This window comes from Dermacentor variabilis, chromosome 2, assembly GCF_050947875.1.
Source record: "Dermacentor variabilis isolate Ectoservices chromosome 2, ASM5094787v1, whole genome shotgun sequence".
Lineage (NCBI taxonomy): Eukaryota > Metazoa > Arthropoda > Arachnida > Ixodida > Ixodidae > Dermacentor > Dermacentor variabilis.
Genome location: NC_134569.1, coordinates 54790902 through 54806885, shown reverse-complemented (window position 1 = coordinate 54806885; position 15984 = coordinate 54790902). Strand labels below are relative to the sequence as shown.

General features: G+C 46.5%; 2 protein-coding genes across 4 annotated transcripts in view; one reads left to right on the top strand and one right to left on the bottom strand.

Moving 5' to 3' along the window:
* Window positions 1–15984, top strand: part of LOC142571891 (unconventional myosin-Ie-like) — a 351690-nt gene that overhangs the window by 32432 nt on the left and 303274 nt on the right. For both annotated transcript variants that reach the window (XM_075680576.1, XM_075680575.1), the window contains exon 3: window positions 5270–5359. In XM_075680576.1, coding sequence (XP_075536691.1) covers window positions 5270–5359 — 90 coding nt within the window. The remainder of the gene's footprint in view (window positions 1–5269; window positions 5360–15984) is intronic.
* Window positions 1–15984, bottom strand: part of LOC142571890 (uncharacterized) — a 473725-nt gene that overhangs the window by 297740 nt on the left and 160001 nt on the right. The gene's annotated exons all lie outside the window — the stretch shown is intronic.

Sequence of the window (15984 nt, the reverse complement as noted above, 5' to 3'; positions counted from 1 at the left end):
ATCGGAGGCATGCCCTACGGATAGCTCTAGGGAAATAAGATGGCAGGCGTTAAATGCGTTATCATTCATAGCGTACTTCACGCACTTTACGGGGCCCAAGTATCTATATGTGTCTCTATCCAACCGCTTTCCCATCAGAACAGCTTTGGTCGCTGAGTATGCATGCCGTAATGTGTACATACGTGCCGCTATACAACGAACCTCCTTCACGCCTACATTGATGACTGTAGACGCGGGACTGGGTAGGTACCGCTGTTAAACTCTTTGATGCCGATTTAATTGTACCACTAGGTAGGTGCTCTGATTGCCAGTAGCTATGTGCCACTCTTCAATGAACTTCTCTGACGCCAACCTGCGTAACTAGGTACGTGCCACTGGAAATGTGCTGCTCTACAATTAGGAAAAAGATCCTTTTAAATTATGTCATGCTGGGTGGAATCGAACCCACGTCACAAGGGTTCCTCAAGGACCCGACGCATTAGCAGTAGGCGCCACAAATGCACTGAGTATGTGCCGCTTTTCAATGAACGCCTTTCACGTCAACGCTATATCGGGCTGCGCCATGAATGCACTGGATACGTGTCGCTCTTCAATGAACCTCTCATCATTTTAGGTGACTGTGTATGTGGCACTGGTGTTCGGCAAGCCAGCGAACAATTCTCAGCGCTCGCAGGCGCCGGCGCGCCAAGCTTCTCGTCTCCACCAAATGGCTCCAGCCAGGTGGCGCAGTTCCACCAGCTCCACCAGATGGCGCAGCGTGTCCAGAAAGAATCGCGAGAGCGGAGCCAGGCTGTTGCTGCATAACGCGTTACTCAGTGTTCGCACGCACCGACGCGCCTTACATTTCGGAAGACACGAGCACGTTTCGCGGAGGCGGCGCTAGGTGGCGCCGAGTGTTCTTCGGTAAGCGCTAAAGAGGAGTCCCGCTGCAGCACTGCGTCATGCATAACTGATTTCGACGGTGGCAACGCGTTGTGTCGCTTTGACGTTTCGTGGGGCTCTTGCCTTTGTTTCTTAATATTGTTATCAAGCAATTCGAGACACCAAGGCCCTGCTGTTATGCTTAGGCCACTCAGGACTTAGACATCGTCCGACGTTTTGTCAATGGACTTGGCTTGTTTTGTTTTATTGCTAGTTTTCCTTTTATTTATTTGCGTTTGCTGATTTTTTTATGTCCTTCGCACGTCAGTTCGAACGCCCTACCCGAAGTAGCGAGCCCTGCATATCGCAGGGCTGGCATATTCAACTATCATTAAACTCTCTCTCTCTCTCTGTCCTGTATACCTAAAACTCCAGTGAATTTTGCGCAACATGTGGTATCTGTTCCGTGCTTGTACGGCGCTCTGCTTAGGGAGCATGTACGCGTACTGTAATCACCAGCACGGCACCGCCTTTCCGATTCGCACCAAAGATGGCGGTATACAGAGCACGCGCCTGCGACCACGATTTGCGGGCGGCGCGAGTAGGCGCACTTACAAGCATCGGAGGCTTTGCGTCAGCGCAGCAATTACTCTGGGCTCGGCAGCATTCAGCGTGGTTTCGTTGCGCAGCACTTCACGCACGCGCGCTTACGTGCAAATCAGTGTCGCGTATTACCATGTGGCGGCTTTCAAGCGACGTGTCAGCTTGCAACGCAGTGAGTGTGCCAAGTGAAGGTCACATACAGGTGGCGCAAAGGGGATGCGCATGGAGTATCTCGTTTCGCAGCTGAACACTGCAGAAGTGTCTAGAGTGAAGTAAAATACTGAAGTGCCTTAATCAACTGTGATTGTATGAAGGAAACATTGAAGCGCCGAAAGCAAAGAACAATGTCATTGCTCCCAAAATAATACGGGCAGCACGTGTTGCAGATAGAGGTATGCAAGTACACATGAGATGTATATTCTCATTCAGAGTAATAGAAACACTGATCTTAGTTTCTCTAGATCAATCAGCCATTTCACATCGGGCTGAATCGCGTACGCCTTCTCTTTATGACTTGCGGCTCTATATGGTTAGCCTGTGACCGCGTACTTTCTTCAGGTTTCTCTCAGAGAGCGTACATGGGTAGCCAAATCACGTCGATAATGGTCCACGCATGCACGGCATTAGTGCGCACAACATAAGCACAAGTACGAGAAGTTAGTGCTATGAACCTCAAGATCGCTGCACGGGAATATCGTTCACAACAACAGTGAGAAGGACAGAAATAAGCAACGGTAATTAATATCACAGAAGATTTTAACTAGGTTAGCGTTCTCTTAATTTCTCACTTCTGTGTTTTAAGACCCAATAATTTCTTATACATTTCGCGTTCCGAGACCTCAAGAGGTTACTTGACCTCGCTGTTGTTCGGAAAAGAATACGGTGTCCAAATTGCACACCAAGCGACGGTTTCCTCGGAGTGATAAAAATTAATCTCGAAAGCCACTATTTTGTGTACCGAGGGTGCCGGAGGCGATTGCAGCATCCCAAACACTTCGTGGCCCCCAAGTTTCGGCCATCACCTATTCCGCACGCCGATGTCGCTGCTTGACTGCGAGATCAAATGACGGGCTCATATTATGACGATCACTTCCCTCCGCTTCGACCGCTTCATTGCTACCAGAAGCACGACCGTTGTCAACAAAGGAAGGCTTGTTCCAACTTCCGTCGCGCTCGTTCTTTTACACGCCAGGTGCGCACACTTCGCAAGGGACAGAGTTTGCAGCCCCATAAACACGGCGTCCCCACGAAACACAAACAGCGCCGCGGTCTCGCGACACGATGGATGTCATCCGCGTGCGGGCTGGCGCGACTAATAAGCCTCTCCCTCCCCCCCCCTACCCCCCTCCCCCGATTCCCCCGCGGGACGCGAAGGCTTTCTCGCCGCTGACACGTCGCGACTTCCCGACGCACGAGACTGGGTCGATACTGAAATTAAACTTTCTTAGCTGTTTCCCGCAGCTTGCTCGCTGTGCCTTTACTTCGCGACTAAACGCCTCACCGAGCCCATCCTCCGAGAAGGGCGCTAGCCGAAAGCAATTTCGCGGCTCGTGAACAGGTTCCTTTGCCGTACGATTTAGGACCGTCGTAGCCACGCAGAAATGACGCGCGCAGCGGCTAGTGGCGCATTAAATATATGCAAATGCCGCGTAGCTGGACACAACCGAGATAGTGTTGTTCGTCGTCGTTTAGAGATACTCTGATTATTCTTTTTTTTTTTGCATTCCGTATAATTACATAATTAGTCTTAATTAATTAATCGACTTCTCGACTGTTGTAATTAGATGAAACGTGTCAATGAGAAAATTGTAGAACGACATGAAAAAACTCCCGATGCAGCTTTTTGTTGCTCAATCCGTGCTACGTAAACGTGTTATTTCAAGCACGAAAGAACCCCACGAATACACGCAAAACTGCCGCGCGACTGGCCGCTCGAGGCTGCTCGAGGCACATTGCGTGTATTCGCGCAGTGTGTATATATATATGTGTGTGTGTGTGTGTGTGTGTGTGTGTGTGTGTGTGTGTGTGTGTGTGTGTGTGTGTGTGTGTGTGTGTGTGTGTGTGTGTGTGTGTGTGTGTGTGTGTGTGTGTGTGCGCGCTCTCGCGCGGGTCGCTTTTTATAACCTCTCACTCGTTACGTTTTGCATAGCCCGTTATCCTTGTGTGCTAGCCTTTTTAGTCTGTACGTGCTGGGAGTATGAATGATTAAGGCTAAAATTGCTTCGAAGTTTCAAAGTTATATTTTTGTTATATCGTCGCACGTCATAGTTATTATAAATTGGGCCCTTTAACTTCACCCCTGGCGTTATTCAGGTACTTGCGCAATCTTTTTCTTCTTCTTTCCTTCTTCTTTCTTTTTTTTTAGTTTACATATGCCAGACGCACATTTCGGTGATGAATGATCTTGAAACATTAATTTGTGTTCGGAAAACCGGAGCTGGTAGAAAGTGGATCCCGCTGTTAATAATCCTCCCTACTTCTTTTCTTCTTAGTTTTTTTTTTCGGGGAAGGGGGGGGGGTGACGCCGGGCACCAGGAATCACCAGCTCGTAGTGAAGATTGATTGCTCTAAGTGCTTTCTATCACGATTTCCATTTTGAACAAAGCTATCGCTGTAGTTATCTGCCAGCGCGAGCTCACTTGCTCTTCCTAATATTCTTCCTCTTCGCGAACATTAGTGCAGTTCTGGAGCTTCCAAGTTTGGTTGCGGGACATCAAGAAATAAATGTGAACGGTGACAAATGCACTTCGTGGTCTCTCTAGCGTTCTACACCACCTGCTCGAGCCCGGAGAAATAACTTTTAGCTGGCTGTTCGGGCAGTATCTTTGCAAAAGATTGCAACGTCGTAATTACTACAAGTCTAGAAAGATGACAGATCCCGTTGAACATGACGCCGGAAGCTACTTCCATTGCGTCTTCGTGCATCTCTCTGCAACTATCATATAGCACAAACCGACGGGATGCGCCTGCCGCTGTTGAGCTGTTATGCTGCAACTGACTGGAGGAGACGCCAGTGAACTGGTTAAAGTTAAGTGGCTGATGTTGACGCTTTCGCATTTGTGCTCTTGTGCTCCTGTGCTCCTCTTTGTGCTCCTGTAGTTTAAACTGAGCAGTACACTATATTGCGTTCACTAGAACATCAGTACATTTCGCCGTAGATGTTAAATGCGTACTTCTCGGAACTGCATGGTGCCAAGTACAGGACGATTTCTATTGAACGGATTCTTACTATTCATTATTACTTAGTTCCAGTTCCTCAACTGGGGCGAGTGCTGTGATGTGAGTGGTTACAATTCTAACTAATAAAAGTATGTTAATTAGCGTACCTCATTCTGCAATTTGCTTTGCCAGTGCAGTGTCCGCCTCTCCAACTAAACCAATTGATGTTGCAAAATTGCGATATCCGTCGTAGCACAACTTTAGTAAGTACGATTCCGTTAATAGATGTAACCCCATATGCAATTTGCTTTAAATGACAAAAGCCATTTAATGGCAGTAAAGTGGCAATTATAGTGTCTCTTTAGCTACTGCTAAAGCCGGATAGTATAACGCAATAACCACTTAACTGATGAATTACTACGATTTGCTAACGAGCGTTGATTTACTTTAAGGTGCGCGCTGCAGTCGCGTTTAACGCTGAGACGAGCAGCTGTTTCGAAATATGCTTCTTCGAACTTGTTCAGAAATGCACAGGCCTTCTAGTTGCTTTTGCCAGCCAGCTAAAAAAAAGTACGAAAACAGTATTTTCAAACGAGCTAATCTCCTTCTTGAGCTACACGTGCTTTCCTTGACCAATTCACTCAAGACCTACATCGGTCCTGTGCTGGTGACCGTGAACCCCTTCAAGCAGCTGCCATACTTCACCAACAAGCAGGTCGACCAGTACCAAGGCGCTGTGAGTATAACACAAGTGCTTCATTCAGTATCGCCATTTGCTTTCACTCGAGCAACATGACCTTCGCTCGCTTGCCTTCAACACTGTTTGCATGTTTGCTTGCCTATTCGTCTAGCAGTGCTTCTTGTCGTGGTGATAGCTCTGTGTTTGTCTATACCTTTATGATTTTTTCCCGGCTCATCAAATGTCGTCAAAGGTGGCTCAGTAGCTCCCTGGCGGGACAGAACAAAAAGTACGTACGATGGGGTCAACACTAAGGCCGTTATATGTCGAGCCTTTCATTATTATTATTATTATTATTATTTATTATTGAGGGCGTAGTGCTGTTGCACTGCTTGAGGAATTTTCAGATGAGCGGTTCTCGGCATTCGATTAGAATCTTTTCACCTGTGCCCTCTTACATGTAACGAAAGCGTTTGACTTCCTGAACCAGCAAATCTTGTAAAGGAAACCGTATTTTCGGGGGCCTTTCTACAACATTCTGGAAAATTACTTCAGCACCGACTTCAAGTGGTCGCTACCGTTGATAAGGACGTTTGCAGTTCTAAGCTGCGGCTGAATGCTGGTGTTCCTCAGGGGTCAATTTTATCACCAATGTTGTTTAACATCTTCGTTAATGACTTTCCTTTGGCAGTTTCCAAATGTTTGGCGTTCCACTATGCTGACAGCACTGTGTTACTGGCAAAACATCTTTCTTACAAAATGTCCACTGAAATGTTGCAAAGTGACGCGTACAATGCAATGCTTTTGTTCTCTAACAATAGAGTTGTTGTCAGTGCCCCCCAAAAAAGCGCAACTTGTTTTCGCTTTCTACTCAAGACTAGTGTTATTAACATGTCTCTCTACTTCAATAAGTCGAACTGCGTTTCTTGTAGATGTGCGCCTATTTCATACGTGGATTGTGTTAAATACCTTGTTAGTACCTTTCGATAGTAACTTATCTTGGCAACACCACTTATCACTTATTCGTTTAAACCTGAGGCCAGTCGCTTGGCTGTTGTTTAATATAGAAACCTCTGTCTGTAAAAAAAGAAATTATTGTACGTGTATTCGGTTATAGTGGGTTGAGGTACGGCATTACAGACTTCGGCTTCTGTTCAGATTCTTGGAGATGCAGGGTAGACAGGATTATAAAAAATATTCTTAATAACGTTGCCTACAACTACCCATTAGCAACAGATGCAAATTTCTTCCGTGAACTTGGTCTACCGAATTTTCAGTCATTGCTCATCGAAACAGCTGTCGTCCAACATTACTGGAATTCCGCATTCAAACAAAAGAACACCGCAAACGAGGGTACTTCGAAGACACTTCCGTTGTGCAGTTATGTTCCTCGCTCCGCCACAAGGCAGAGCGCCGCATATGTGCCGGACATTTTAAACAAGTAACCGGATCAAATTCTTAGCGCGACTTCGAAGAGCACGCTGAAAGAATGATTGAAGGAGCTACGGTGAAATTAGTTAACTTCCGGAACATTTTGGTATCGTAATGTTTACTTCTTAAATTTATTCTAAGTAGAACATCCAAATGTTATTTTGTTCTTCTTTTCCATGTCTTGTCATAATTTTTTTTCTTTGTTCTCCGTGTCTCATCAATTTATGTATTTAATTCACCGTATAGGATCACGTTCATAGGAACGCTTCTGCTAGCGAACTGAAGCTTAGACCAGCCTGTTCGTGTCGTTTTGCATTTTTGGGTGGCAATGAACGTTATTATTATTATTATTATTATTATTATTATTATTATTATTATTATTATTATTATTATTATTATTATTATTATTATTATTATTATTATATACAATCACTGTGGCACGTTCGCACCAATTATGCAAATATCCCCAGCCCACACAATCAACATACATTTCATATGCCAATCCCTTCAACAAATTTAGCCGCAGCAACTAAGTGTAAAAAAAAGTTCTAAGACGTATATTCTTTCTTTCATTCCCAGAGCTATTCTACAACTCCATTGTAATGCGGCTACTTCAGTTTTCGTGTAGCAAGAGTCGCGCTTTTATCGGACACTGCGTCTCAACGGCCCTTTGATTCACCATTAATGACCGCAAGAAGATGTACCGTACGAGCTATATAATAAGCAAGAGTGAGGCGTCATAGGTAATACACTAATAGTCAAATCGAAAGCGTAATCGCCTCGATTCACGAGAGCTGTAGCGCGCGATTAAAAGGCACGTCGCGTGACGTGCTCGCGCACGGCGGCGCGCAAGGTGGGCCGCCTCTCGCGCGCATCCCCCCTCCCCCCCCCCCCCTCCACCCATCGACGTCCGTCTCCTCGCGTGCCTCAGAACGGACGCCCGCGTCATGCTACCGATCGGGTGCGGTGCTCTTGGCCCGTTGTTGGTCGGCTCCTTTCTAGGTATGCAGTGATATCGCGATCGAAACCAGCTATAGCGTAGAGTCGGGGAACCGAGAAGACAAGAAAAAAAAAAATATAGCTGTGACGCAGCGGCGTCAGTGACGACGCTGTGCTGTGATGACGTTGCGGGAAACGCTCGGAGCGCCTCGGAGCGCTCGAAGATGGAGGAGAGCGATCGAACAGAATCGGCCGAACGCAGAGCGCGCACCCTCTTTCAACCTGCAGCCAGCCGTTTCAACCAGCTGTGGCCCTTATTCTTGCGACGGGCAACGAATAGCGTGCTAGGCGCGCAGCACGGCATGCCGCCCACGCGCACGCACACGTCCAAAGTTGTGACGTAGGTGGTCTTCTGTCCGCAACTTGTTACGGCGTGTGAGAAGAGATAACAATGCATTAACAAAATATCGCCGTCGAATTTGCGCTGTTTCAAGCGTGACACTGCGAATCTCCAGTGATATTTGTGCGGGTTTCTTTCTGCTTCGGAAACTATAATGGACGTGACAGTGCACACTGCCCTCTCTTTGCTGCAGAGTGAGTCTGGTCAGAAAATGTAACTTAAAGCGACAGGCTGGGGCCGAGTGTCTCGTCCTTCTTTCCTGCCTGCAGTACAAAATAACCTAGGGCGCAGTTTCGGCAAAATGGCCGTGGCTCTTTGATTGATATCAATTGATAGTGATCGATATTGATTGACATTGGCATAGCTCAATGCTGCTACAGGTTTTTTGATGCTACATTCGACTGTTTACTTCAGAACGCTTTGGAAGCACTTCTACCTTACGAAAAGCAACATTAGAGACGTATTTCCAAGATATGCGATCTCCGGAGAAGCGCCTTTTTCTTTTTTCTTTTTTTTTTTTGCAAGTGATGCCTCTGCACTTACTTCATCATCATCACCATCAGCCTAGTTACGCCCACTGCAGGGCAAAGGCCTCTCCCATACTTCTCCAACTACCCCGGTCATGTACTAATTGTGGCCATGTTGTCCCTGCAAACGTCTTAATTTCATCCGCCCACCTAACTTTCTGCCGCCCCCTGCTACGCTTCCCTTCCCTTGGAATCCAGTCCGTAACCCTTAATGACCATCGGTTATCTTCCCTCCTCATTACATGTCCTGCCCATGCCCATTTCTTTTTCTTGATTTCAACTAAGATGTCGTTTACCCGCGTTTGTTGCCTCACCCAATCTGCTCTTTTCTTATCCCTTAACGTTACACCCATCATTCTTCTTTCCATAGCTCGTTGCGTCGTCCTCAATTTCAGCAGAACCCTTTTCGTAAGCCTCCAGGTTTCTGCCCCATATGTGAGTACTGGTAACACACAGCTGTTATACACTTTCCTTTTGAGGGATAGTGGCAACCTGCTGTTCATGATTTGAGAATGCCTGCCAAACGCACCCCAGCCCATTCTTATTCTTCTGGTTATTTCAGTCTCATGATCCGGATCCGTGGTCACTACCTGCCCTAAGTAGATGTATTCCCTTACCACTTCCAGTGCTTCGCTACCTATCGTAAACTGCTGTTCTCTTCCGAGACTGTTAAACAATACTTTAGTTTTCTGCAGATTAATTTTCAGACCCACCCTTCTGCTTTGCCTCTCCAGGTCAGTGAGCATGCATTGCAATTGGTCTCCTGAGTTACTAAGCAAGGCAATATCATCAGCAAATCGCAAGTTGCTAAGGTATTCTCCATCAACTTTTATCCCCAATTCTTCCCACTCCAGGCCTCTGAATACCTCCTGTAAACATGCTGTGAATAGCATTGGAGATATCGTATCTCCCTGTCTGACGCCTTTCATTGTTGGGATTTTGTTGCTTTCTTTGTGGAGGATTACGGTGGCTGTGGAGCCGCTATATATATCTTCCAGTATTTTTAAATATGGCTCATCTACACCCTGATTCCGTAATGCCTCCATGACTGCTGAGGTTTCGACTGAATCAAACGCTTTCTCGTAATCAATGAAAGCTATATATAAGGGTTGGTTATATCCTGCGCATTTCTCTATCACTTGATTGACAGTATGAATATGGTCTATTGTTGAGAAGCCTTTACGGAATCCTGCCTGGTCCTTTGGTTGACAGAAGTCTAAGGTGTTCCTGATTCTATTTGCGATTACCTTAGTAAATACTTTGTAGGCAACGGACAGTAAGCTGATCGGTCTATAATTTTTCAAGTCTTTGGCGTCCCCTTTCTTATGGATTAGGATTATGTTAGCGTTCTTCCAAGATTCCGGTACGCTCGCGGTTATGAGGCATTGCGTATACAGGGTGGCCAGTTTCTCTAGAACAATCTGACCACCATCCTTCAACAAATCTGCTGTTACCTGATCCTCCCCAGCTGCCTTCCCCCTTTGCATAGCTCCTAAGGCTTTCTTTACTTCTTCTGGCGTTACCTGTGGGATTTCGAATTCCTCTAGGCTATTCTCTCTTCCACTATCGTCGTGGGTGCCACTGGTACTGTATAAATCTCTATAGAACTCCTCAGCCACTTGAACTATCTCATCCATATTAGTAACGATATTGCCGGCTTTGTCTCTTAACGCACACATCTGATTTTTGCCTATTCCTAGTTTCTTCACTGTTTTTAGGCTTCCTCCGTTCCTGAGAGCCTGTTCAATTCTATCCATATTATAGTTTCTTATGTCCGCTGTCTTACGCTTGTTGATTAACTTAGAAAGTTCTGCCAGTTCTATTCTAGCTGTAGGGTTAGAGGCTTTCATACATTGACGTTTCTTGATCAGATCTTTCGTCTCCTGCGATAGCTTACTGGTTTCCTGTATAACGGTGTTACCACCGACTTCTATTGCACACTCCTTAATGATGCCCATGAGATTGTCGTTCATTGCTGCAACACTAAGGTCCTCTTCCTGAGTTAAAGCCGAGTACCTGTTCTGTAGCTTGATCCGGAATTCCTCTAGTTTCCCTCTTACCGCTAACTCATTGATTGGCTTCTTGTGTACCAGTTTCTTCCGTTCCCTCCTCAAGTCTAGGCTAATTCGAGTTCTTACCATCCTATGGTCACTGCAGCGTACCTTGCCGAGCACGTCTACATCTTGTATGATGCCACGGTTCGCGCAGAGTATGAAGTCGATTTCATTTCTAGTCTCACCATTCGGGTTCCTCCACGTCCACTTTCGACTAACCCGCTTGCGGAAAAAGGTGTTCATTATCCGCATATTATTCTGTTCTGCAAACTCTACTAATAATTCTCCTCTGCTATTCCTAGAGCCTATGCCATATTCCCCCACTGCCTTGTCTCCAGCCTGCTTCTTGCCTACCCTGGCATTGAAGTCGCCCATTAGTATAGTGTATTTTGTTTTGACTTTACCCATCGCCGATTCCACGTCTTCATAAAAGCTTTCGGCTTCCTGGTCATCATGACTGCATGTAGGGGCATAGACTTGTACCATTTTCAATTTGTACCTCTTTTTAAGTTTCACAACAAGACCTGCCACCCTCTCGTTAATGCTATAGAATTCCTGTATGTTACCAGCTATTTCCTTATTAATCAGGAATCCGACTCCTAGTTCTCGTCTCTCTGCTAAGCCCCGGTAACACAGTACATGCCCGCTTTTTAGCACTGTATATGCTTCTTTTGTCCTCCTAACCTCACTGAGCCCTATTATATCCCATTTACTACCCTCTAATTCCTCCAATAACACTGCTAGACTCGCCTCACTAGATAGCGTTCTAACGTTAAACGTTGCCAGGCTCAGATTCCAATGGCGGCCTGTCCGGAGCCAGGTATTCTTAGCACCCTCTGCAGCGTCACAGATCTGACCGCCGCCGTGGTCAGTTGCTTCGCGGCTGCTGGGGACTGAGGGCCGGGGTTTGATTGTTGTATTCATATAGGAGGTTGTGGCCAAGTACTGCACCAGGGTGGCCAATCCTGCTCTGGTGAGAGAGTGCGTTACCGGTTCTGGTCACCGGGATCAGGCCGCACTCCAGGCCTGTTTGTGCAATTTTCTCAACACACGTTTTTTTTTTATTTTCCGGTGGAGAATTGCGCGGCAACGGGATTTGAATCACGGTCATCTTGCACTGGAGACGGATACTCTACCGTCCCCGCAGGAGTTAAATTAAAAATTGGATTATGGGGTTTTGCGTGACAAAACCGCTTTCTGATTATGCACGCCGTAGTGGAGGACTCCGAAAATTTCGACCACCTGGGGTTCTTTAACGTGCACCAAATTCTAAGGACACGGGTGTTTTCGCATTTCGCCCCCATCGAAATGCGGCCGCCGTGGCCGGGGTCCGATCCCGCGACCTCGTGCTCAGCAGTCTAACACCATAACCACTGAGCAACCACGGCGGGTCCCGCAGGAGTTGTACGCCTCATTTAACCTACAGTGGTGCCCTATTTGATCAGTCAAGGTGGGCCAATCTGAGCTCGGTTATACCGCATGGATGGATGGCACTCGGCTAGAGAACTTGGTATTTATGACCTGCACATGTGTGGCCACACATAATTGAGGATATATAATTTTTTTTTTTAGGAGGGTTTCCGTACAGTGATAAAATGAAGGAAAAGACTTACTTGCGGATGGCTAAATAGCTGAAGTATTTCACTTTACCTCTTATCATCTTTCTTTTATTTAACAACTTAGCTTCGCGGAGAAGCTGGTGACAAACCTAACTCGTTGTCAAATCAATCAATCAATCAATCAATCACTCACTCACTCACTCACTCAATCAATCAATCAATCATGAAGTGGAGAGAGAATAGAGAAATGTACTCGGAAAGGCAGGGGGGTTAACCGGAGTAGATTCGGACTTGCTACATCGCACTAGGGGAAGGGCAAGGAGAGGAGACTGGAAAACAGAAAATAAGGAAAGCAGATAGGAACATGATTACAGCGATGGCGCCAAATAAAACAACGGACGAAGGAAGGAAACACGGGACAACCACGTAGGCGCTTAAATTTTCTACTACAGTCGTCGACCACTGTGCGGACTCGCGGCAAGCAGGAGAGTTGCCCGAAGGTGCTCCCAGTGCAACCGTGCTTGTCTTTGCCACTCGCAGCGAAGAATCTTACACACTCGATTCGCATGCCCAACCGATGGTAGAACGAAGCCAAACATCGCCGCGACGTCCTTTGGGAGAACCTTGTGCCTGATACAGAAGCCCAGCATTCGTCCTCGGCAAGAAGCGGCAACAATGAGAGCAGCGCAGAACGAAGGTTCGCGAGTGAAACAAGGAAAGGAGCCCGCTGAACTAGAGATGAAGTCACTGAGCACGTGCTGGCGGGCGAGTTGGTTATTCATGATTGTTTTATTTGGCGCCTTCGTTGTAATCATGTATAACCAACTCGCCTACCAGCACGTCCTCCAATAGAAACAGATGAGAAAGAAGCGTTTTTTTTTTCAACCTCTACACCTATTGTACCCCCAGTTAAAGCAACCTTACCTGTTTATGCTTTGACGCCTATTTTACGAAGCTACATCACGACTCCCGCACGTAACGTTTACTGTTAGCGTCTGCTTTGCCCCTCTCCTCCCGGCTAAGGCGATTCTGTTTCTCTATTTGGTGCGTGTCTGCGGCTTGATTGTTTTGTGTTTTGGCGTGGGACTTGTGCAATACACAGCGAGAGAGCGAAGCCTTTGTTTGGTAACACTGACGGGCTGGCGTCGGGTGCCGCACATTCCTCGTTTCACTAAAGAAAAATAAAAAAAAACAACTGAAGAAGAAAGTATTCGCCTTTCCGCCTTCCGGTGAAGCTTTTCGTGCATGTCCCAGGAATTGATCTGCATTCGGCACACTTTCCTGGCCGCCGATTTGCATTGCCGTCCTGTGAGCGAATTTTCCTTGGCCCGGCGTTTACACGCAGCGTGTCTTCCGCCCTTACTCTAAGAACTGGCCTGTACGTAATGTTTCCTTGTCGCGTTTTTTTTTTTCCTCGTCCAACATTCCTCCGCTCGCTAAGCACGCAGCATTATTTTCGTGACTTTCTCAACGTGTCCTGCTTTGTTTTAGTAGCACCGTATTTCGGTTCCGGCACATTTATCTGCGCCCGCTGCGCCTCCCCGATACCTTGCTTCCGTAACGCCGGAAACTGTCGGAGAGTGCTATCTAAAGCGAGGCTGCGTAACATGCACCTGCTTGTATGTTGTGTTTTGTTCCGTTGGCTACAGCTGTATATTTGCGCCGCCAAAGTAGGCACTTTAGTCTCTTGTTTGGCTAACGTAAAGCAAAAAGAAAGAAAGAACGAATGGCGGGTGCATCCAAGGAGAGAGCGAAAACGGAAGTGGTGCGAGTTGAAAGCTGAATTGAATTATGGAAAGATCTTTTTTTTTTAGGCTTTGCGTTACCGCTGGTCTACCACAAGAAACGCCCTTCTTTTACCATTCTGTTCTTCTTTTTCTTGTCTTTATCTGATTGGTCTCAGCGGTTTCCCTTCGGGCGGCCTCTCTATTCTCGAGCGACAAAGCTCGGTGTCAGAACGCAACCGCTATAGTGCAAGGAAGAAAAAACAGCAAGCGAAGTTCCCATACTACGCCGGAGGGATGGCGTGGGACGAGCGAGCTTGCGGGCATTAGGATTGAGGGACGTTAAGCGTGCGGCCCGAGACGCTATTCGTGAAAGTCGCGAAGGGCTCCTCCTCCTCGACTTTGTAATGGTTCTCGGTCGTTTGTCAGTGATGATGTTCTGTAGGACGGTATCGCGCAAAAGAATATTTTACTCATGTTCACTTTATTTGTTACACTTCGTATAGCGCCGAGTTGCCGATCCCAGCGATAACGACGGCGCACTGTCGCGAAAGGCGACGACGAAGAGTAACGAAGAGTGTAAAAAATTAAACAATTGCCACAAAAGATACATCACCCATTACACCGCCAGTGTTGTATTTGGGACTAAGTAGCAGAAGTGGAGTTCAGCAGGCCGTGTAATGAATGGGGCAGACGACCGATGGTCGTCATGAGTACATGAATACAAAGTACAAAGCGCCGTATAGTCGCGTGCCCCACACTGTAAACGGAAATAACTCCGAGGTGGGAGTATACTGCTTGTCCTATAGCGACCCCCCTGTTCGGAGTTTTTTTTGCTCCGTATGATCGGAGTAGAATTTTTACTCCGTACGAGCGGAATTTTCGCGTGGAATTATGGGAGTTTTTTTTCTGTCTTTTCTTTATTTTTTGCTTTGCTATTGACGGAGTTCTTTCGAGGTGCAATGGGAGTATAAAAAGAGCCATCGCGTGAGTTTGCGCGAACATGTTTACATGCAGAGGCTGCTGGTCAAATTTCGAAATATGCACACGAGACCGCGTCGAATTCGACGGAACAAGTCAATGAAAGCACATATATCATGACATACATAAACATTTCAGAAACACCCAATGCTGAAATTTGAAAGACATCACACGTACACGCGATACTCAAGAAGCAACGGTGCCAGTATATATAGCCACGATATTGTGTGCCTCGAAACCGCCCAGGGAGCGGCTGTGCTGTTTTCAGAATTACGACTCACATGCTCGTTCATACGAGATCTCTCTCTCTGAAATTAACAGAATACCTTAAGCAACACAAAACTGTTAATTCAAAATAGTGAGAGAGAAAAAGTTAATGGCGTAATTTTTCAAAATTATCATGCCATTCTGTGAGTGCTGAAGCGACTTCGCACACTGCCGGCGTTCGCGGCCAAAAAGTAGTGCGTTAGTTACAGTAAGCAAGAAAAATGTAAGTGCATGTGTTGCATAGCAAAATTAAATTTTTGCGATATAGTGGCAGCGTAGCAAGAAATTATTACGTTTGAGCATGACCCGCAGCAGCCGACATAATTAACACCGAGAAATGCGCAGTCATACATTTTATACACCGCACTATTTGCTCTGCGTCCGAGCAATCTGTCTCGGTTGCGAAAAGGAGCTACATCGCTGATCTGTCGAGTGAATCCCTAAACTCGGAGCCAGCAGGCATGCGTCTAAATCAATGTCTCAGATAGAGCGTAATGTTAATGCAATATAGGAAGCAACGACGTGACCAAAACATATATGCGCGATAACAATTCGATTCACATCGCTCAATAAGAAGCTTTATTTTCAGTACGCATACTTATGTCCTACCGTTTTTCTTCGGGCGAGGATATCCGTTCACAGATACATAAAAACAGTTGCTTGCACTCCGGTCTTTCTCACTGGCAACACAGCACCGCAACGAACTTGGGTTACGCCATTCATGCGCGACTAGCACGGATGTCGTCGCTCGAACAGTGGCTACTGTTGCCATTGCTACGCGGTCCTTTCAAACACTACAC